Source organism: Sturnus vulgaris, chromosome 26 (assembly GCF_052056855.1).
Source record: "Sturnus vulgaris isolate bStuVul1 chromosome 26, bStuVul1.hap1, whole genome shotgun sequence".
NCBI lineage: Eukaryota > Metazoa > Chordata > Aves > Passeriformes > Sturnidae > Sturnus > Sturnus vulgaris.
The window spans coordinates 3,580,632-3,603,783 of NC_142268.1; the positions used below are offsets into that span (position 1 = coordinate 3,580,632).

The 23,152-nt window shown below is 47.7% G+C and overlaps 1 protein-coding gene across 2 annotated transcripts in view; it reads right to left on the bottom strand.

Moving 5' to 3' along the window:
• Positions 1 to 191: 191 nt before the first annotated feature.
• MLLT1 (MLLT1 super elongation complex subunit) overlaps positions 192 to 23,152 on the bottom strand; it is a 32,136-nt gene continuing 9,175 nt past the window's right edge. The window contains exons 4-12 of one of the 2 annotated variants that reach the window (XM_088179121.1): positions 16,757 to 16,900; positions 15,099 to 15,224; positions 13,357 to 13,903; positions 8,585 to 8,680; positions 7,777 to 7,888; positions 6,595 to 6,694; positions 6,343 to 6,414; positions 4,943 to 5,014; positions 192 to 4,183 (exon numbers count right to left, since the gene is read on the bottom strand). In XM_088179121.1, the coding sequence (XP_088035247.1) occupies positions 4,055 to 4,183; positions 4,943 to 5,014; positions 6,343 to 6,414; positions 6,595 to 6,694; positions 7,777 to 7,888; positions 8,585 to 8,680; positions 13,357 to 13,903; positions 15,099 to 15,224; positions 16,757 to 16,900 (1,398 nt within the window). In that variant the 3' untranslated portion in view covers positions 192 to 4,054. The remainder of the gene's footprint in view (positions 4,184 to 4,942; positions 5,015 to 6,342; positions 6,415 to 6,594; positions 6,695 to 7,776; positions 7,889 to 8,584; positions 8,681 to 13,356; positions 13,904 to 15,098; positions 15,225 to 16,756; positions 16,901 to 23,152) is intronic. The other variant, XM_014882953.2, reaches the window with a different exon arrangement.

Genomic DNA, 23,152 nt, shown 5'->3' on the forward strand with positions numbered 1-23,152 from the left:
CCCTCACCTGAACAGACCAAGCCCTGATGGATTCAGGGACACTGGAGCCACCCCATGCTTAAAGCAATTCCCTTTTCAATGCCTTCCCCTCCCAGGCCCAATGGTGTTACCTGTGCCATGAGGGGAGGTTTTGGGAAAGCCACAGTGCCATCCCTGCAGAAACAACACAACAGCTAAAAAACACTTCCACGTTTTACTTTTCCATCTTACTTTATTTCACTTTTTCTAGAAAATTCCTCCATAGTTCCACAAATTTAACAAAAAGTTTAAAATTCAGGACAAACAATCCTGTAACGTATTACAAACATGAGTTTTTTTGTGTTTTTTTTTTTAATCTTGCAGTTAAGTCTTGGCTCAGCTGTATTTCTTCCAGCTGAGTGAAGAACTTTCTCCCAACACAACTTTTAAAATCCTCAGGTGCTGAGGTATTTAATACCTCGGCTCTAGGCAGAAATACAATTAAAAATTCTCTAGAAGTTGAAGTACTTACATTTTTCTTTAGGAGTGCAAACTCATCTTGTCAGTTTTTGATGGCTATTCCACGCCCCAGGAAAGCAACACCGATTTGGGTCCTTTGAGCACGAATTAACCTGTCCCAGGTGCACCAGGGGTGTCACAGCATCACCAGAGCTCCTGGGCGAGCAGGGAGGAGCCTCGGGCGAGCAGAGCCGGCCCCAGCTCATCCCCCATGGAAAACGGCGGAGCCGGAGCCGCTCCGGGCTCTGCTCGGGGAGAGGCCCCTCCGGGAGGGGCGTTTAAACATCTCACCATCAAACACGGTCCAAGATCTGACAAACAAAACCTGCTTCTGGATTGTTGCATCAATTGCTCGGCTCGTTCTGATGCTCCCACCGCACCCCACGATCCCACGGGTGGCAGAGTCATTGCACTTCCATGGACTCAGCCTGACCTCAGCCAGCCTCGCTCCCTCCGTGGCACCAACGCCTCAGCCGGGCTCTGCTGCCGGCCAAGCCTTCCTTTCCTCTCTCCTTTTCAACTTTTCTAATAGTACATGTCAGTAATCAAAGCCTCAAGGCTTAACACATCCAGACCAGGACCCAGGAAAACGCTCCTGAGCCTCCCTGCCCTCTGATGCAAGGCCAAGGATGGAGCAGAGTCCTGATCCCTCCTCCAACACGATTCCAACTCAGCTGCCCTCGGGCTGCCCAGCACTGTCCGTGCCAGCAGCACCACCACGAAGGACACGGAAAAGTAACAGAGTCCTGTCCATTCTCCTTGGAAAAACCATTATGGCTACAAGTCAATTTGGGATTCTTTTTTTTCTTTTTCTTCCTTTTTTTAACAATGCAAGCTACTACACATCCTCGAGGACCTGAAGCAATGCCCACAGCAGCACTGCCCCCTCCTTCCTAGAGTACAATAATCCATCCATGCTCTCAAGAGTGACACAAAAACAAACACTTTATCCACAAAAACCTGTACACAGCATGTTCAGAACAGCGTTCAGCCAGCCTAGAGGGAATCTACACAGGGAACTCCAAGGGGACACAAGATGAGGCCCAAATGTGACCATCCTTTGTTTGCAGAGTCACCTCTCCTGTGCTCCCCAACGCTACCACATACCCCAAAAAACATCAACTCTGTAGAACAACTAAGTACTTGCAAAAACCTTTTTAGTAACAAATCAGCATGTGCACACAATGGAGAGGAACTATTGCTGGGGAACAATCCTACCTTGGGTTTTCAGGGGGATTATAAACAGTCTAAAAAAATCCATGTGTAAAATACTTCTTATAAAAATCAAACAAAATCCCTATCAATGCTCAGCAGACTTCACCAACAAAGCCACTTCCAGGACAGGACGATGCCACGGCCGCGGTGCCTCCAGCCAGGCTCAGGAACAGCCTCCAGGCGTGGCCTGGGACTGGCTGGGAGCTGTGACCAAGGGTGGTGACAGGAGCAGGAACAGGACGGGGGTGGCAGCTCCAGCCCCTCGAGGGGCAGCTCTGGAGGCTGTGACAGTCCGGAGGTGCTGGGGTAGGAGCTGGGGGAGGAGAGACCTGGGCAGAGAGGGCAGCAAAGGCCTCGGCAGAGCTGAGCCTCAGCCCGGCCACGCCCTCTGCTCTGGGGATGGGGACAGTGCCACCAACCCCAGCGCAGGGTGGGCACAGAGCTGCTCCCCCTGGCACAGCCCCACGGAGACACGAGGAGCTTGCACTACCCACCCACAGTTGTGACCACAGCCGCCACCGTGGGTGTCCTGCTGCCACCTCCTCTCCTCCTCTGACCCCTGCCCTCCACCTTCTCTGGCCTTTCTATGCAGCCCTGGCATCGTCCAGCAAGAAAGAAAAGAGCTGAGATCACTGGTGTGACAGGGTTTGCACCTGGCATGAGCTCGAACTTCCATATATATATATATATACACACACACATATATATATATATATATATATACACACACACACGACACATGAAAGGTGGTACAAGGACAAAATTAATGGGAATCGGGTCAACATGACCCAACTCAAACAAGCTTATCATCATATTGCCACTTCAGTTGATTAGTTGCAACATTTCCATGATAAAGAAAGGGGGAACCCAAAACAAGGGACAGCAAACCTGGAGCGGTGCAACCCTCCCGGAGCAGAGGGGCTCCCCAGCACCGCTGCTCCCACAGCGCCTGTGCCCCACGGACATTTGGCAAAAGCTTCCCACAGCCCTTGGAACAAGGAGCAATTCCTGGGAAAATACTGAATTTAGGGACCAAGAGTGTAACACAGCTTTGAGGAAGGCGCTGGGATTTCCCCGTGCCCACCTGGAGAACACTTGGAGGTCAGTACTAGTTTAACTAGAAATCTGGGGAAGGAAGGGCTGCATTAGTGTTTCTGTTTCCTGCCTGCTCCTGCACAGGCAGCAGGGCAGGAGAGGGAGGAGGGAACAAACCCAACCCCACTTCGTGTTTCACATCAGCATCTCCCAGGCGTGTCCAAAGATTTCAGTTCTCCCTTGTTTTGGTTTTCCCAAAGTACAGCCACTACTATAGGGGCCACTGTAAGGAGATTCCTCTTTGAGAACACAGAACAAAACCAATCACATGTTTTGGCAAAGTTATCAAACACTGACAAATGGACAGACGATGGGTGAGCCCCTTCTGGAGCATGGGATGCCTGGAGGTTGCTGTCCAGCTTCCTTACACTACAAATTGTCCACAAGAGGCATTGAACAAACGAGTCAAATCTTATTAAGCGCCTTCCCCTGCCAGAGCCATAAAAAAACAACAGAAAAACACACCCTTAAGATCATAAGACCCAACTAGGCCCTTCTTATACATACAGTACATACATATATATAATATATATATATAAAATATACAGCTTACAGTTTTGGAGTCCTATTACAGTTAAAGCAGACTGAAAGGAGTGGGACTTTGTTTAGGAGCTCGGATCAACAAACAAGACATCTCCAAACCCCAGGAGGAGACAGCAGGTTCCAGAGGCCTCCTCACCAAGCACAGAGTGTCCCTGCAGGGAGCTGAGGGTCCTGTCCCCAGCAGGAGCCAGGGCACTGAACTGGTGGGTGATCCCAGCTGGAATGCAGCCCCTCTCCTCTGCAGCAGACCAGCAGGACCCCGGGGAGCCTCCTTGTCCCCAGTGGCCCGGCCAGCTCTGCCAAAGCCGCTGTCACCCACAGGGCACGGGGCAGAGCGGGAGGGCTCTGGCTCCGGAGCTCTCCACAGGCTGGTCCTGAGCTCCAGGGGAAGGGAACAGCATCCACGCTTCTTCAGAGCTCAGAGATGCCTGGAAAATGTGCTCTTGAAACACAGTTGCTCGAAGGGAAACGCAAAGGTCACTGTGCAGCCTAAGTGCAGCACGCCTGCTCTGCTGGGGGACAGACTCAGCAAGGCGGGCGCCGGTTTGAAGCCTACAAGAAAAGTGCAGCTGGCTGAGCATTCCTAGAGCATGGCTGTTCTCTAAGGCAGTGCTTCTTCGGGTGAGGCAGGAGGATAAGAAGGCCTAGTTCCATGGGGTGGTTTCCTGGTACCAAAGGAGGGGATCTCTGGTTGAAGAGCAGAGCCAGCTTCCCAGGCCCAGCGTCATGTGGCCACGGCCTCCAGGTAGCTCTGCAGCTTGCGGACGGTCGTCTCATCCAGGGAGAAGAGGTCGAAGTCAAAGGTTGTGTTGGTGACATTGAAATGCCCGGTTTCCTCAATGAGATTCACGATCTGGGGATGGGGATGATGTAAGTACAGCACAGAGGGCAGCAGGGACACAGAGCCCTCCCAGGCTTTCCCACCCCCTGGAGAGGTTCACAACACGAACAGAATCCTCTCCCCAGAAAAGCAAACCAGCTCCTCCTGCTGGCCTGACAAGCTCAGTCTGGACAGTGACGTGGGCACATTTCCTTTTAATCACAAAATAACAGAATATTCTGAGCTGGGAGGGACCCTCAGGGATGATGAGTGCAGCCCCTGTCCCTGCACAGACCCCCCAACAATCCCACCCTGAGCATCCCTGAGAGCGCTGTCCAAACGCTCCTGGAGCTCTGGCAGCCTTGGGGCCGGGACCATTCCCTGGGGAGCCTGGGCAGTGCCCAGCACCCTCGGGGGGAAGAACCTTGCCCTGAGCTCCATGCCAAGCCCTGGCACAGCTCCAGCCCTTCCTGGGCTCCTGGCCCTGGCCCAGAGCAGAGCTCAGCCCCTGCCCCTCTGCCTCCCCTCGGGAGGAAGCTGTCAGTCAGACCAAGCTGTCAGTCAGACCAGGAGATCTCAACTTTGGGATTGCTACCAGGATGGCAGACAGAAGATACCCACACCACACTCCTGCACCATTTCCTATAAAAACATTGCATGCACAGCTGATTTTGTTTTTTTTCTCCATGTTTTTGCTCTCAAAGCAAAGCAGCAGCTGTGTTGCAGGGCCTGGCTGAGCCCCTGGACCCAGACCCCCAGGGACAGCAGGGACAGCAGGGACAGGGTCTGTACCTGCTGGAGCACGTTGCGCTCCCGTAGTGCCATGAGCCGCCTGTGGAGCTCCACCAGCTCATCTGTGTAGGCCTGGAACACAAACAGGGACACGTGGAGGGTCTGAAGGCTGCCAAAGGAACTTCCCCAGTGAGGAGAAGCACTTGAGGCCCTTTCAGACATCCCCATTTATTCCCCACGTTTTTACTGCCTCCTTCTCCTTCCTTCTCAAGTACTGAGGGCTTCCCTTAAATACAAGTGCTCTGAACGCAAATTTTTTTTTATATTTAATGACACCCACACCTGTAACCAGCTCCAAGAACTGGGCAGAACCTTTAAGGACCTCAGTGAGGTGAAATTCACCTTGGTGACCTTCAGTGGGAGCTCCTCATCAATGAGTTCTCCTAATTAACTCCAAATTACCTGAAAGCCTCACGTGCATCAGTGACCAAAACCCCAGCAATCTGCTGAGCAATGATCTGCATTTAAGTAAGGAAAAATTCTTGGAGTGCACTGGATTCCCAGGTAGTTTTACCTAAATCATAACAGGAAATGAAGGATTGTTCACAGGCTCAACATGTTCATTGTTCTTAGGAAAGAATCGTTTGGTTTTTTCCTTAATTTTAGTTTTTTTTTAGAGAGCCAACAACAGGTCTGTATCAGCAAAACTGATTCACAGAATCAGTGAATTACAGAATGGACACTGCTCTGCCCTCCTGGGAGGCAAGGGATGAGAGAATTTCATTGAACAAACAAAGGTTCCAACTAAACCTGCAAAGCAGAGCATCAAATAGACTTTAATTTATAAGATCAAAGCCAGATTAAGCTGCCTTTCAATGAAGTGCCCCAGCACTGCAGCATTGACCAGGCCATTGGTTCAGACAAAGGGCAAACAAATAAAACAATTTCAGCATTTTGCCTATCAACATTAGGGGCTCCAGCTATTTAATGTACACAATTTCTGCAGTGTCACTCCCCAAAGTCTATCCTTACAACAGCTGGTTTTTGTTAAGCTTTTACCCTGCTGAGACAGAACAATGAACAGGCTGGGCTGATTCAGGTGGTTTTGTGGACAGTGAGGCCCAACTGTTCTGTGATGCTCAGCTCCTCAATCACAGAATCTTGGAATGGCTTGGGTGGGAAGAATCTAAAGCCCATCCAGTGTCACCCCTGCCATGGCAGTGACACCTCCCACTGTCCCAGGCTGCTCCAATCCCCAATGTCCAACCTGGCCTGGGACACTGCCAGGGATCCAGGGGCAGCCACAGCTGCTCTGGGCACCCTGTGCCAGGGCTCCCCACCCTCCCAGGGAACAATTCCTGCCCAATATCCCATCCAGCCCTGCCCTCTGGCAGTGGAAGCCATTCCCTGTGTCCTGGCTCTCCAGGCCCTCATGAAAGATCCCTCTCCACAGGACACACCTTGTCATACGTTCCCTTCTTCAGGATCTTCTCTGGCTTGTTACAAGACTCTGGGCTTTTCCTTCCAGATGCCTGAGGGGAAAAGAAACCAACAACAGGAGCAAAATTAGCTCAGGACACATGAGAGTGCCACAGCAGAGGAATCACCTGTCTGCTGAGGACAGGGGTAGGGAAAATTTGGTGCAAGTGAGAATTTCCAAGGCAGGGAGCAGGGAAGAGGGAAGCAGAGCTGAGGGAGCTGGGATTTCATACCTTGTTGTTTGCTGGGGGCAGCTTCTGCCCCGGAGGCGGCTCCCGGCTGGGCGGGCACGAGTCGGCGCTGTTGTCACTGTCACTGTCGCTGAGGCTCAGTCTGAAAAGGCACCAGCAGAGAATGAGCAGCAGCAGCAGCAAACCCATCAGCTGCCAGCTGAGCCACACAGAGCTCAGTGAAATTCTCTTCTTTATCACAGACTACTGCACTGGCTGGGAGGTCACTGAACGTTCCAAGATTCCCTTTTATCCCAGCTGATGTCACCTTGCATTCCCAGAGCAGGGAGCTTTAGTGACACATTACAGGCAGCAGTTCCACTCTGGCCTGCACAAGTCATCTAGAACAACTAAACACCACTGCATTTCACAAACAGCAACTGTTCAGGAATTCCTCCCAGTGTTACAAAATACCTGCATGAGAGGCCCACTGACACCTCCACAGGCAAAAAATGCATTTAGTTTTGCTGCTGGTGTAACCTCCAAGATTTTCTATTTATTCTCATTCTCCTTTGGCTCTACAGATATGGGAAGTACCCTACCTCTGGTGAACTAAACTGGTTATCCCCTGAAGGTCTACAAAAATACCCTTCAAAGTCTCTCCATTCTTGTTTCATTGATAATGAGTGGAATAGTGGATATTTATTTGTTTGTTTGGGTAACCACCACCAGCATTTCCAATGTGCAGCTGCTCTCTGGACCAAGCATTTGGGTTCAAGTATTCACTGAGACTCCAGCTTTGGGCTATAACAGCACTTCCTGAGGGAAGAACGATGAAGTTCAGCCCTTTCCAGGGCCTAGAGCAGGAAACAGCTGCCACTGAGTGCAGAGGAGTGGAGCAGCTGACACAGGGTGGGCAGAGAGTGGTTCCTGAGCCCTGTCAGTGCCTGGCAGCCAGGGCAGCCCACTCTGCCTGTCCCCAACATGTCCCTGATCTCTGCAGACCAAAGGTGTCACACCCCAGCATCTCTGCAGAGATCTGAGGGTCACAATTAGGTGACTGTTTGAAGGGGCTCAGTCACCAACACCTGCCAGCTCAGCTCAGCACCTCCCAGTGCCTTCCCCTCTGTGTCCCCACACAGAGCCCTTGCCTTTGATTCCTCCCTCCAAATGGAGAGCACCCTAAAACCCCAAATGCAGAGAGCAAAGGGCCTCCCCACAGCTCTGTTCTGGATTTGTTACCACCTGGAATCCCGGCTGACAGGGTTGGCTTTGACTGCTGCCTCCTCTCCCGAGGAGCTGTCGTCATCATCCGACTCCTCCGACTGCAGATCCTCCACCATGGAGCGCAGGGGGCCTGGGCCACGTGGGAGAAGGGAATTCAGCACCAGGACACGGCCCCAGCATCCAAACGGACACACATCCTGACTGGCACTGAGATGGGACTGGGCAAGGACACCCTGTCCCAGGCTCAGGGCCTGACAAACTTTACAACTCCCTGGCCTCCCAAATCCTCCCCCTCCCTTCCCAGATGAGAACAAAAGGACACATTTTTCATGCGTGTGGGGCTGATTTAAATGTCACAGGAGACAGGAGCAGCACAGCATTTGGAACATTTACTGTTGCCAGTTTCCCTCTCTGGGTTATCAGTGGAGGGATCTGAGAAAGGAGCTGTTACACACTGGCAAAGTGATGAATGGCACATTTATAATTTTTAATAAAACATAGATGAGATTGGAGGAGAACTGTTCTAGTGATTCTACAGATCAGGCAGCAGCAACTCATTTATAAACTCAGGCAGAAATCAAAGCCAAAAGGGAAAGAACCAAATCCAGAGGGATTCCTTACTCATAAATTAGCTGCCAAGAGAAGAAAAATACTTGTTCATGATGTTATAACATTATTGCCTTTTCTTGCTGAAGCATCACAGCTCCAACACATGGCTGCATGCAAGAAACTGTATTATTATAGTGCTGGAAAAGCACATTTAATTCTCTTGAGCCTTTTAAGGTTACACAAGGAAGGTTTTAACAAACTATTTCTTGCAACACACCTTGACTGTGGTTCTGAGATGGCTCGAAGTCAGAGTCAGAGCTGGAGTCGGAGCTGGAGCTGGAGTTGGAAGGGCTGGACTGGACAGACTTAACCCCCCATAAAAGGAAAACAAAAGAAAAAGAATCTTAATCTTTCTAATCCAGAAAACCAGAGCACAAAGCACTGTGAGGCAGGAGCACCTGAGCACTCTACAGCATCACCCATCACTGAATACAGTTCTAGAGGTAACAGGAAAAAACAAAATGTGAGGTAAATAAAAACATTTATGGAAGTCTGGCAGGATATAGATCAGCATTCCTGGGAGCAACATGAAGGATTCCCATCAAACCCCTTCACACCACGAGGTTCAAACCCCCAGATGATAATATGGAGCAACTGAAAAACATTTCAATGAAAACCCTTACTTTGAAGTGTGACAGATGACCAGCACAGAACCACAACTACCCAAACCCTCTTAAAAAGTGTATTTATTGTAGCCACCAAGGTTCCCTTGAACCTCAGACTATTCACTGACCATGGAATCACAGAGTCATGGAGTGGTTTGGGTTGGAAAGGACCTTAAAGATGAATTAATCCAAACCACTGTCCCAGGCTGCTCCAATCCCAATGTCCAACCTGGCCTGGGACACTGCCAGGGATCCAGGGGCAGCCACAGCTGCTCTGGGCACCCTGTGCCAGGCCCTGCCCACCCTCCCAGGGAACAATTCCTTCCCAATATCCCATCCAGCCCTGCCCTCTGGCAGTGGAAGCCATTCCCTGTGTCCTGTCCCTCCATCCCTTATAAACAGCTTATCCTTCCTGCAGGCTCCTTCAGGCACTGGAATGCCACAATGAGGTCACCCCAAAACTTCTCTAATTAACAATTCCATTTCTCTACCCCTTTCCTCACAGACATGGAGATATCTATCCCATCTAGCTCACAGGACTCTTAAATTAACCCTAAATTATTATTATTATATCCCAAACCCAGTTCTTTCTACACCAGTTTGAGTGATCTACTGTACTGGCTCCACTTAACTGTGAAAAGAGAACAGAGACCAACACAACCCTTGTGAGCCCAGCTCCTGTGTCAGCACTTGGCAGAAACAGCAGAGTATCCTGTGCAGTAAGAGTGAGGGAAGGGTAAATGAACTACTGGTAACAGCAGCATCCAGGAAGCGAATTTGGGTGAGACTGGGAAATTTTAATCGTCAATCCGACACTGAGCAGCAATCCCCTGCAATAGCCTTGGGAGCCGCCAGAGGGCAGAAAAGGCCACAGCAACTCCCTCTGCCCCCGAGCAGCTCCTAAATTCCCCTGAAAATGGGGCTTTTTGGTACTCAGGGGGGTTTTCGTTTAACGATTCTCAAAGTACTGTAATATCTTGCCTTTTTACAAGTAATTCCCTGGAAATCAGCATTTCAGTTTTACTGTTTCGTTCCCAGGAATCCACTTACTACTATTGTTGCCAAATCCTGATGCTGGAAGAATCACACAAACCCATTGATAAATAATTTGACACAGGAAGGGTTAATACTACAAAAACCTTGAGACAGGCACTAAGAGGCACACTGGCAGCTTTGGCAATTGGTAAGTGAAAGTGGCAGCAGAATTTTTTCCTCCAAGATCACCCTTCTTTATAATTGCTCACAGAATCCCTCTTGTCTGTGCCCATTGCTCACCTTGTCCCCAGCCCAGAGCACTGAGTGCCACGTCCAGGCCTTCCTAAGAAACCTCCAGGGCTGGGGACTCCAAACCTCCCTGGGCAGCTCCTTTTAATTTCTGACCACCCCTTCCATGCAGGAATTCTTCCTGGTGTCCAACCTGGCTCTCCCCTGGCCAAGCCTGAGGCCGTTCCCTCTCCTCCTGTCCCTGTTCCCTGGGAGCACAGCCCGAACCCCCCGGCTGTCCCCTCCTGTCAGGGAGTTGTGCAGAGCCACAAGGGCCCCCCTGAGCCTCCTTTTCTCCAGCCTGAGCCCCTTTCCAGCTCCTGGGGCTCCCCAGACCCTTCCCCAGCTCTGTTTCCTTCTCTGGACATGCTCCAGCTTCTCAACGTCCTTCTTGTCCTGAGGGGCCCAGAACTGGACACAGCATTTGAGGTGTGGCCTCAGTAGTGCCAGCACAGGAGACAATCCCTGGCCTGGTCCTGCTGGCCACACCATCACACAAGTATTGGCAAGAATTTTATTATTTCACTGTAAGAAGGGGGAAAATGTGTCAAAAACGGTATTACAACCCTTGGGAAGGGTTCAGGAGCAAAGGAGAATAATTTAACAATTCCAATACCAAGTCTATTGGCACACAGCAGCAGCCCTGGCTGTTTAGGGAAATTCCAACATGGAAGTGGAGAGCAGAGAGAACAGGTTGTCTGGAGGAGCTGTGGCTGTCCCTGGAACCCCTGGAAGTGTCCAAGGCCAGGCTGGACAGGGTTTGGAGCAGCCTGGGATAGTGAAGGTGTCCCTGCCCTGGCAAGGGATGAATGATATTTAAGGTCCCTTCCAACCCAGCCACTGTGGGATTTTATGAATATTTTCAAGCTAACGGAGCACAGCTCTTACATTTGACCCACAGCTCCAATCCTACATCCCCGATTCCTGGTAATCTGCAGGTCTTCCCTTCAAATGACTTTAACAGGAGCTAAGCAGCAGTTGTTGGGGATAACCCCTCTCTCCTTTTGCCATTAACACCATCAGCTCTTTGAGCAGAGGAGGATGCAGATGGACACGCTCCGTGTGCTCAGTGACTGTCACCAGGATGTGACCAAAGCCACGCCGACAATGGCAAAGAGCAACACTGCTCTCATCCCTGCCTCTGCCTTTTGTCAGCACTGGGGCAGCCAAGCATGAGGCCAGTTCAGGGAACTGGGCTTGGTGGGGGAAGAAAAAAAAAAAAAAAAAAAGAAGTAAGGGCCAAGTAATTTTCAGCAGGAGCTGAAATAGCAGGAGAAACTCCTTCATGCCTGTGCAGAGTCCCCCTCGGAGCTGCCAGGCCAGCAGCACAAATGGGAGCAGGGCTGCTCCTCTCCACACAGCCTGCAAAGATGTCAGCTGCGAGCCACCGTGGAGCTGCAGCCCCGGAGCTGTTGCACAATCCCCTGGCTGCAGCAGCAGAGCTGATTTAAGAGTTTCCGGGCCCTGGTCCACCTCCAGCTGCTCCCTCACTTCAGTGATGTGGCTCCACCACTCAGCCGTGCCAGGACAAACCCTGCGGCAGCAACCAGCACTGCTGGGAGCAGGGAGATGCCCCAGGGTGCACAAGGACTTCCAGAAGCCAGAGCTGTGCCCTGGGGCTCAGCTTCCACAGGAACCTCGGGGCAGCTGCCACCACTCCCAGTCTGTCACACTGCTGTCCCCAGACCTCGCTGTCCAGCACCCAGCAGGAGCTGGGGCCAGGGAGGGCACTGGGCAGGACAGGCTGCAGCAGATGCTGTGCCCACTGCCACGGGGTTGTGGTTCCAGGGACAGCCGGGCAGCACCATCAGTCACACTGGTGGCACCCAGAGGGGACGGGGACATCTCGGGGACACTCTGGGATCAGCACAGTCACAGGTTTGCAGGAAGGGCCGTGCATTGAAATGTGGGGCTTGCTGAGCACTGCTGCACTTTGGGTAAAAGTGAAGAGGAATTGCCTCTTCTTAATGCCCAGTGTGCACACTGAATCCATCTGGGAAGTCAAGTCAGAAAATCCCAGCATGGTTTGGGTAGAAAGGGACCTTAAAGCTCATACAGTGCCACCCCCTGCCACGGCAGGGACACCTCCCACTGTCCCAGGCTGCTCCAAGCCCTGTCCAGCCTGGCCTGGGACACTGCCAGAGATGTGACTTCTCTGCACAGTGGAATTAACACGTGCCAAATAAACCCTTCTACTGAGAATGCTGCAGAAAAAAAAACCTTCCCGACAAGCACATCAATATTTGTTGGATCACAGTGCTGATTAAATCATAATACAAACTGTCCCTAGAAAATTCAACTTAATAAAATAAACCTTTCTTGAAGTGGTCGGGAGGAACCAGTTCCAGAATTCCCATGACATTATCCTGTGAACCCTATTACAAGATATATGGCTTCTTTATAACAAATATACAAGTGAAAAGTACCAAGAGTTTGGATTTGTCTGTCCCTTCTTGCATTTTTTTTTGCCTTCTTTTGGAAAACACTTTTTAGAAAACAGAGGATGAGGAATGTTCTCAGTTGTAAAAAGGAAAAAAAATATTTAGACAACTTTTAAAAATAGTAGTACAAGAACATAATTTGTTTTAGGTTTCACAACACAATTTATTTAGATTTAGTGGCATGTGGTTGTATTTTGAGCTTCAGCCAATGGCACATTTCTTACGGGCCATGGCAGGAAGAGGGGTTTTATTTACATTTTAATACTGGGTTTTTTTCGTTATCAAAACTGAGATGATGTCCTTCTTTTCTGAAATAAGATCACATTCTAAAACATTGCTATCATGAGCAGGCAAAAAGTGTCTCTGTATCTCTTGTAGCTCTGTAGATGTGACTACATGGGATGAATAAGGGACCATAACTTTAAACTCTGACTTCTAGGTAACTGCCTGCAGATAAATCTCAATAAAAGTTTGTATCTGAAACAGCAGCTAAATCACACAGGAGGAACATTTAATACTGACTGGAGTTTCAAAGAAGAATTTTATTTGAGATGCAACCCAGCCTAAGCATTTACCAGTCTGCTGCCCTATCTTCTCTGAGAGATTATTTTTAACATATTTTTCAGGCAGGGATTTAACATCAACCTTCCAAACTCTGGTAAAGAATAAATCCCTACTCACCTCTGACTTGAAAGAAGTTTCATCCTCTGAGTTTGACTCCTCCATTTCCACGGGCTTTTTGATCTCCTTGGCCTCGCTCTCAGATTTTACCTTTTCCACTTTGGCATTCATCTTCTCCTTGGTTTGTTTCTTCTCTGGATATGAGGAAGACGAGGTTCTGGGAGATGTCCCCAGGATATTCTTTACCCCTTTGGAGCTACTCTTTTTTTGTTTTTTGGCACTAGGCTTTGGTGACTCCACGTTGGAGGGCCTCTTGCTGGAAGACTTGAGCTCCGGCTGTGGCCCCCCCTTTGGAGAGGTGTTCTCCAGTTTGGTCTCCTTCACGGCCAGTTTTGGTTCCTTGAAAGCAGCTTTTGGAGGTGCCTTCTCCTCCTTAGGCAGTTTGTTCTCAGTTGGTTTTCTGGAGGAGTCCTTCAAAGGCTTGTTCTGTTCTCTCTCAAGGTCTTTGGAGGAGTTTTTGCTCTCAGAGTCTTTCCTGGGCCTCTCCCTGTGCTCCTTGGTTACTTTATGTGGCTTGGATGCTTTGCTACTTTCCTTGTTTGCATCCTAAAATTCAGCAACAGAAACATGCAAGCTGGGTATGAAACTGCAGCTCTGCACAGAATGATAAAACACATCCTCATAAATCACATGGCAGTGTTTGTTCCGTGCAGAAATCCACCCCCACATGCCCAGGTAAACATCCACACTTCCCTCGAGCTGCTGCACACAAACCAGCAGTGTGCACTTCAACATTTAGCAAAGGATGAAACATGTTCTGCTCCTTTCCAGGGTCTGTCAAAAGTCTAGAAACACCTACAGATGTTTAATTCAGGTTTAACCTGAATGCAAACACAGATGCACCTCTCAGGGCACCCTGGAGGAAGGGAAGCAGGAGAATGTTGCTTCTTTAGCAACTGGCAATTTTCACCAGAGCTCATCTCAGAGCCCTTTATTTCTCTGCTGTGTTTTCCAGTGCTTAATTCCTGACCAAAATTAAATCAGCCACTAACAGGTAAGTCATCTTCACTCTGTTTCATAACATCAGAAGGCATAACTGAAGTGCCAGAGCGTTCAGAGCCCTGAAGAACATGGCTATCAGAATTGAATTACACTGGAAAATGAATTGTTGTTAATACCTGTGACTGCTCAGGCTGATAAAGTGCATGTAATCTGCTCCAAAACACATTGCTTGGGGATTGTTTCTCCCATATAGGATTATACAAAAATACCTTCAGTACACAAGGGAAAAAAGCTTGAGGTTCTTTAGAAGTCTCAGGACCTGGCCACTGCTGGATGCAAAAAGCACCCGTTGGACCAAGTGAAGCTTATTTAATGTTCTCTCCAGCACTGCCCTGAGGACAGAGGAGGGGCTGACTTTCCACTCAGCCTTTCTGCCAAGAGGTGCAGGGACTCAGTGCTGGGCATGGCAGAGAGAGCACAGAATCCATCCTCAGCATGGAGGACACAACCAGAACAATCAGAGAGGATTTCATCTGCCTTTAAGGAAGATACAATTCACCAAAATTTCCCAGTCTAGCACATTTAATTTTCTTTTCAAAACTTCCCTGGAGAGAAGTCTATCAGATCATAAAAAAGCCTCCTAAAGGCTGGCAAGTTCCAGACCATTAACTACTGAACTGCAGAGTACAAGGAGGTTCAGAATTAGCAGCAGCCAGGAACAGCTGCTGAACAAGCTCTCAGCAGCCTGGCCTGAAAGACTCCCTCACCTCAGGCTGACCCAAACGTGTGCTGCACTGACCTTTGACCCATGGGAGGGTTTGGTCTTCTTGGGATCAGAGAAGGCAGAGAGAGGTATCGTGGGCAGCATTGGATAATCAGGACTTGGCCTTGAAACAGTCTCTGCTCCTTCTGGCATCACCATTACCTGGGAATAAAGAGGAGGGAAATTATGTCTGCACAAAGTCTCACGGACTATTAACTATTAACACATGATTATGTTAAGCCACTTGCTCAATTAACACACTATTATTCATCTTTTCAATGTTTTTTTCCTTGCCTGCTTCCTGGCCATAAAAAGATATTGTCTATGGAATGCTCAGTTTCAAGGCAACTCCTCAAATACAGAATATTAAACCCACAAAAACTGAAAAGCAGCAATGCAATATCGAGTGTCTTCCCCAAAGGGAATGCCAATATTCTGAGCACAAGCAGGCAATAAAGCTCTGGACAAGAACTGTGTGTTCTGCTGCAAATGCTCTTCCCCTGAAAAAGGGTAGGGAGATAAATCTGGAAGGAATGAGCAAGACTTCCTTGGTTTAGAAGCTGAATTCACTCTTTCAGGGGAAAAAGGAAAAAAACACAGCTTGGGTCTCTCCCTTCACAAAATCTTAACACCAAGCACTGAGCTCCATGCAACAATTCCCTTCTTACCTTCCCTACATTGTCAGGATAATTCTGTGGAGAATGGTCACCAGAGAAAGGGCATCAAAAGTGATTAACAACTGCAACACCTCAGTACACGAGGACTAAAATACCATACTGTGAAAATCCTAGAGAGCAGATGATGCTCCAGCCATCCTAGGGCTGAAATGAGCACCTTCCTCTCCCTGCCCAATACAGGATAGCACTGGCACAGCGAGGAACAGGAACCATGGAGTCATTTGAATTGGAAGGGGCCTTAATGCTCATCTTATTCCACGCCCTGCCATAGGCAGGGACTCCTCCCACTACCCCAGGCTGCTCCAAGTCCTCTCCAACCTGGCCTTGACATCCTCTGGCTCATTAAAAACTTCTTGCACTTTGTAGCTTGGACTGATTTGCCCAGAGCCTGCAGCTAATTGAGGATCATCCTTTAGTCTATCACTACTCATTACCTTCCCAGATGGAAGAGTTCATCTACTGTAGCAACCCATACTTCACTGGGCCTTCTAGAGACTATCTGTTTTTCTCCCACAACTGTTTTCACTCTGTATTGTCCAATTTTTCATTAACTTTTTTATTACCTAAGTCACAAGTAGCTGATGTCAGGTTTAGAGGTAATTTACTGACCAGGAAGAACTAACTATTAAGCTCAAAATAAAATTAATAAAGAATGGTTTGAAAGCCTCTCTCTTTCCTTGAGCTTTTCTGTAGTGACCCAGCTCCTAGCAGCAGGAAGATCACAGGGACCTGCTGCTTCCTGCCTGACAGCCTGCAACATCCACAGCAGACCTCACTTTCCAGAGGGATTTTCTGCTTTGATATTAATGCTCACATTTAAATCGACAAAGTGTCACCAATCATACACCAACAACAGATTTGTTCTGCTGCAAGTGCTGCAGCCTTATAACCACGAGTCAAAACTGGCTGGGTCATCTTTTAAACGAATGTAGAAAACTGCTTGAAGCCTGCTGGGTTTAAAGAAACCTCAGAGCAAAACAAGGTCACTCCTTTTAGGATCCCAAACTGGGCACTTACCCCTCCAGCTCTGATGAGTTTGCGCCTGAATTCCTTGGTGGGGTTGTTGAAAGTCAGTTTCTCACAACGAAGGTGGTTCACAGGTGGGTTCCCCTCCAGATTTAGGAAAAGGTCATATGTGAAACAAACCTTTTTGGGCTCCTCCTAAAAACAAGAAAGGCTTTGGGAAACCGGAAGAAGCTTGGCAAGCACATTAAGTCTGGGGATCCAAACAGTCACTCCTGAAAATCCCAAATAAACCACCAAGTGTTGTATTCATGGAGTCTTTCACCATGAGATCAGAGCGCTGGAAATTAAACTATTTGTGCTTGAGGTTAACATTGTTCATCAGGAACTCAGGCATGAGGCTTCTCACTGTAAAAGCAATGCATGGACGCAAATCTGGACTGAAAATTGTCTGTTTAAAGCTGTTCAAGTCTCCCCAGAAAAGCAGATTCACAAGCTTTATGCACTACTGTTTTCACCAAAATTCAGATCCTATCTCTTTTGGGAAGCAACTCTAAGTATCAATATTAAGAAAAGCATAATCCTTTTTGAGAGCAGGAACAACTTCTGAACTCCCAGGATCTCTGCAGGCACCAAGAAAAGATTAAATGCAATGGGAAAAGGATGGCTTGGCTTGTAAAATCCTCTTCAATATGCATATTGCAGGGGCTGAATGGGAACATATCCCAGGCTTTTGAACTTTCCAAGGGCACTTTCACCCAAGCAATCCAGGGTTTGTATTCGTGGTGGGGGGATCATCTGCGCCTCACTGCCTCTGTTCCACCTGCTGCGCTCACAGCACAGAATGGAAGAAATCCCCCTCCTTCCCCCACCAAAACTGCAAATTCTCTTCTTGTGTATTACAAATATCGACAGGACACTGCCTGGTGTTTCCTGCAGTTTGCATTTCCAAGCTGGAAATTCAATGTGGCAAGAGAGACTCTGCTGGGAAGCGCAGCGAGGCCGGCAGTGCCCTGCACATTTCCATGAATGCATCCCACGTGCCCCATTCCCTGCACAGCACTGAGCAGCTGCACAGCAGTCTTTTCCAGAATTCCCATCCAGCAGCTCCATTTCCTGGTGCAGTGGCATTGTTGGATGGGAACAGGCACTGCAGGCTCCCAGCCTCAGCCATTACATTTGCTAAGAATAGGTTGAAACAGCTTCAGACCACCCTGGCTCCTGCTGTTTGCTCCAGAGGCCATTCCTTGGACAAACTACACCTTTAACGGTACAAAGGGTGATAGCTACACCTGGTTTACGTGAAAATCAGTACCCTGAGCTCATCTAGGAGTCCAGGTCTTGGATCCTCACCCTCAAACAGGAACAGGCATCAATACACACAGAGAAGAGTCTCAGATTAACAGGCTGCCAACGCCGGATCTTCAGACCCTCTTTTGGAAAAGTCCTGAAGAATCCATATGCTCCTGAAAGGAGTTTACTAAAACAGATAGATGGGAGGAAAAAGAAAGATCCTTGCAAAACACACTGCCCTGTCATTTGCCTGTTTTCCATGCCCGTTCTCATTAACAGAATCATTAGCGAGCTCTGCGTGTGCGCTCGCTGCAGTTCAAACAGCAGCTGCACAGGGTCCCTCAAAGCCTAATAAACTGAAATGAACGATGAATAGAAATCCAAATGTGGCCTAATAATGGCTTCTAAAATGCTTTCCCTGGTTTACAACAGAGTAAATAATCTTGGCTCTAGCAGCAAGTGCAGGCTTTGGTCAGGAGATGTTTTGCCATCCCATTACCAGCTCTGCTTTGTCATTTGCCCATTTGCTTCCAAGCAGGAGAGAGGCAACAGATCCCTTTCACTCTCACCTTGGGTATCCCATTTTTTGGTGCTTTCTTCACAAGCACCAAAATATTTATTATCATTTGTCTGCTGAATTTTTGTAGAATTAAGGCAGTTTTAAAATGTGGTATTCCTCCAGCTCAGAGATCACAACTGCCCTGGGAATGAGCCCCAGCAGAGTGCCCTGATCATTAAAATCTCCTTTGTATCCTCCAGGCCATAAGGAGCCCCCCACCCCCCAGTGAATAGTTGAGATTACAGCACTCCTAAAAGAACCACCACAAAAGTCTCAAAGCAAAAAGCTGCAAATAAACATTCTTTCCTTTACTGCCCAGCTAATGATTACAGCTCAGGCCACTCCAAAGCTTAATCCATCCGGTCCTCCCTAAAAGGTTCTTCCCCCAAACAACCATCAAGGGGAAGAAGGGGGGGAGAAACCCAAGGAAAATCTCTCTCGATTGACCCAGACCTACCCATCCTCTGACTTTAAATGGAAAGCCAGGCTGAGTCCACAGTGCCACACTTCAAAGCCTTTCTCAATAACACGTTGGGATCCACACATCCTGCTGCTGGGAGCTGCAACCCACAGTAGGTTCTTTCTAGAACAAACTTTGGTCCAGACAACCCCATACATCCTTCATGTTCTGCTGCTTTAGTAGCAACTACACACACAAGCCAAGCTTTGCTCTTAGATAATTCCACCTTCAGATATTCCTTGATGTCAATCAGAAAAACTGACAAGGGAGCACTTTGCTGCTCCTAAAACCACAGCCTTTTCTAAAGGGCCCTACATCCAAAGAAAGCTTTAAAAAAGGTGGATTGCATCCATTTCTAACTGGTAGATATGAATTGTTCAGATTCAAATTCAGTGGAGCATCTGGCCATGAAATGGTTAAGCTGGTGCAGGGATGTCTCAGCAAGGCCCCTCAGAACCTCACTTTGCATCTGCCCCTTAAATCCCAGGATGCCAGAGAAGTAAACTGCGAGTGAGCACCACAAAGCCAGGGCTTTTATTTGCAGCTGCTGTAAACTTCCCTTCATCCAGTGAATCCCCCTATTCCACCTCCAATCTCCTGAGCTGGGTACATTAGGTTTTATTTTTACTGCTTCCTGTCTGCACCGCCTGCCACTGGGCTGTTACGAGCTCTGAAGCTGCTTTATTTTTCCTTTGAGTTCTGAAGTAATGGGTTAAAATTCTTTTGGCACTTTTTGTAAGAGGAGGAATTTTTTAAAGTCTTTTGTTAAAATTTCCTTGTCTTGTTTTTAAGGCAGGGTGTGCCCTTTGCCACTTAACAGAAATCAAAAGAATTTCACTGGTAGCGTGCGCATAAAGCTCATAAATCACTTTTAGAAAGCCATAAAACAAAATTATCTACAAAAATCTCGCACACCAAGGAAGCAGGCTCATGGTTATTCAATAACTATAACATCTAACACCACTTCCCTTCTGCCATAGATCCAGCCTGACAGAGGCATTTATCCGGAACGTCTGGAGAAATGAAACCCCTTCCCAGGCTGGTACAACCCGTCTGACTGGTCCTGGGGCAGCTTCCAGACAGGGCACTGGAAAGGGAATAGCCCAATATTGAGATTTTGAAATAATCAGCCTTATGTTCCACTCAGCAATCCATGAACCACCCTTATCTTTTGGGAGATTCTCTCCCAAAAGAGAGAATTCTTTGGGAGATTTGGGAGATCAAGCATTTATGACTTTCATCCATCAGATGCTTATTACTTAGTTTGAAAATTAGGTTTTCCTAATATATTTTTATTATTATATAGATAGCTAATGAGTACAATAAATATATGAGTATAAATAATATAGATTAAATACATCTCTTTATCTACTTACTGCTCCAAGACAAGCACATAATAATCTACTAACTCCTACAAATACATGATATGAAGCTGGCATGGCTGATAAAGCTTCTGTCTTTGCAAACACAGGCTTGCCACACACTGCATATATATTATATATAAATATATGTATTTTCAGCATCTGAAGGTGCCTATGGACGTGCCACACTGAATGGCTACTCAAACACACACAGAGGTTTTGGTCCCGCTCAGATAAAAAATAATTCATCCTAATTTCTGACAGAAACAGGTAAAAGCAAAGATTCCCTAGCCAGCAGTAGGACAAAAGGAATTGCTGCAGGTTTGGGAAGGAACGTGGTACAGGACAGACCTAAAATGTTTCCCTCAAAGGGCAGACAAAAGCACAAGTTTCACCCTTCCCTCCCAAACTTTCAGCAACACTGAGCAAACTCCAACAGGTTAAAGCTGCTCCTCCTCTCCTCAAACCTGTGCACATCCTGCCCCAATTGGCAATTTCAGTAAAATCCAATGTCTCATGCAAACACGTGCTCTCCAACCCTCCTTAGGAGGATTTCCCTGGCCAGTGCCTTCCTGATGGCAGAGTCCTGACACCAGTTGTAGCTGATCCTGTTTCACCTCCCCTGCCATATGTGCAGCCCACCTACAACGTTTCCACTGAGTTCCTACTTTGATACACAAATAATTTTCCCCTTTTCCAGTATTTCTCTATTTGTTTTCTGTATCACCTCTACAAAGGTTGCAGAAGGGGTAAAATATGCATATTTTTCTTTTGAACCTCAGTGGAAAAATCAAACTAATTTCTCTGCTTTCTCTGCTTATCTCCTTCTCACTAATAGGAAAAGCCCAAGTTCCATGTATCCATTATGTAAATCCTGGAAGGCTTTTATCTCTAGCACTAAAATTAGGAGGTAGCATCTTTAAAGAGACTTTAATACAACATCTTATCCATGTTGCATTAATATCATCTGCCTTATATCAGAATAACATGAAAATCTACTAGACCTTTAGCTTTGTGGGGAGGATTGATCTAATTTGATTAGGATGCAAAAAATGTCACAGGGAATGAATACCAAAGCCAGACCTGTATTACAGTCTCCAGATTACAACGTGTACCACTAGAAGAGATTTATTTGGAGACAACAAAGAAAAAAAGCTTCCAGACTGTTGAAATTGAGGGGGAGAGGGAAGGGGAAGAGCAGGAGAAAAACAGCAACGCATTTGTTGTACCCGGTTTGTATCGATTTGAGCACCAGAAGCCACTCACAGCAGCCCTCGTTACAGGAACACAAAGGATTTCAAAACAAAAATAGCACACTAACATTTCCAGTCCAAATGATCTGCTGTCATTAGCCAACTCGACTTTCAAAAGCTTTATCAATCAACCTGCTGAGCCCCTGCCATTTGTTTTTCAGGATCAGTTACAGCAGCAAAGGCTCCGCCAGTGTTAAAGGAGACCACGAATCCTGTGGCTGCTCGGAGCCCCCAACTGCCCAGGCTCACTGCAATATTCACAGTTTATATTCTGCAATTCAAATACCAGCCCTGAGAAAGCACCCACTCATGGATGAGCTGGATTGCAGCACAGGAAGGACAAACACAGGCCAGCAATGTTCACAGAGGATAAAAACAGGCTCCTACACCTTTTTCACACTCTGCTGACACTTCTCCATCTGACAAAAAGGCACCAAGAGCTCCGTGCCTGCTGCTCCAAATACACAACAATGATAACAAAAAGGGAGTCCTCCAACACAAAGTATCAATGGGCAATTTTATGCCAAGCTGCTTAAAAAAAAATCCCTGATTAGGTTCATTAAAACTGTTCTTAGTAAAGCTGTGCCCTCCCAGAGCACAGGTTGGTATTTCTTTAGCCAAAGCAAAGAGCACAGGGGCTCTGACAGCCAGGATTTGTCATCCCAGTAACAAATCAGAACAGGGAGAGGAAATGGCTAAGAAAGGAGGCTTAAACTGTGGAAAAAAAACCCATTTCAGCCAACCATGGCAAAGATCAATCTCCACAGACTGCCTCACTCCCTCTTTAAATCCGTTCTCTTCTCACCTTCACAAAGCTAAACATGCATCGATAAACAAATCCCAAAGCCTCTGCAAGTCTGGTTTCAGCTGAGGCCACACACACATCAACAAAAATGTGTCACAAAGTGAGGAACATATGGCCACAAAAGCCATCCAGTTCCCCTGCCCAGTCACCTCCAAAGAGCCTTTTCACCCCAATCCCAGAACCAATCCATACCACCTACTTGAAGGGAATTACTCAAGGATGAGTCCCAAATGCTGTAATCAATTCACAATATCTGCTGCACACACACCAGCTGATCCCCACCAGTGTCAACAGGTTTACACAGACCAGAGTGAGAACAGTCTTGAAGTAATGAAGACTTTGATTTATATGGTGTTTTAACACCACCGTCTTTAATTCAGGAGAACACAGACTGTATATACTAAACCTTTGCCATTTCTCCTCCTCCTTCTCTATCTTTTTAATTTTTACTATATCCCAGTCTTTGCATTTCTGTCTTTGTAGAAGTATTTACCTCTTACATTTCCTTCAACTCCACTAACTGAAAAGATGATGATGAAAAAATGATCAGAGCTCTTAAAACTCCCAGATAGCATCATCTGTCTGTGGTGGACAGAGGAGCCCAACTCTTCACACAGAATCCCAGAATATCCTGAGGTGGAAGGGACCCTCAGGGATGATGAGTGCAGCCCCTGTCCCTGCACAGACCCCCCAACAATCCCACCCTGAGCATCCCTGAG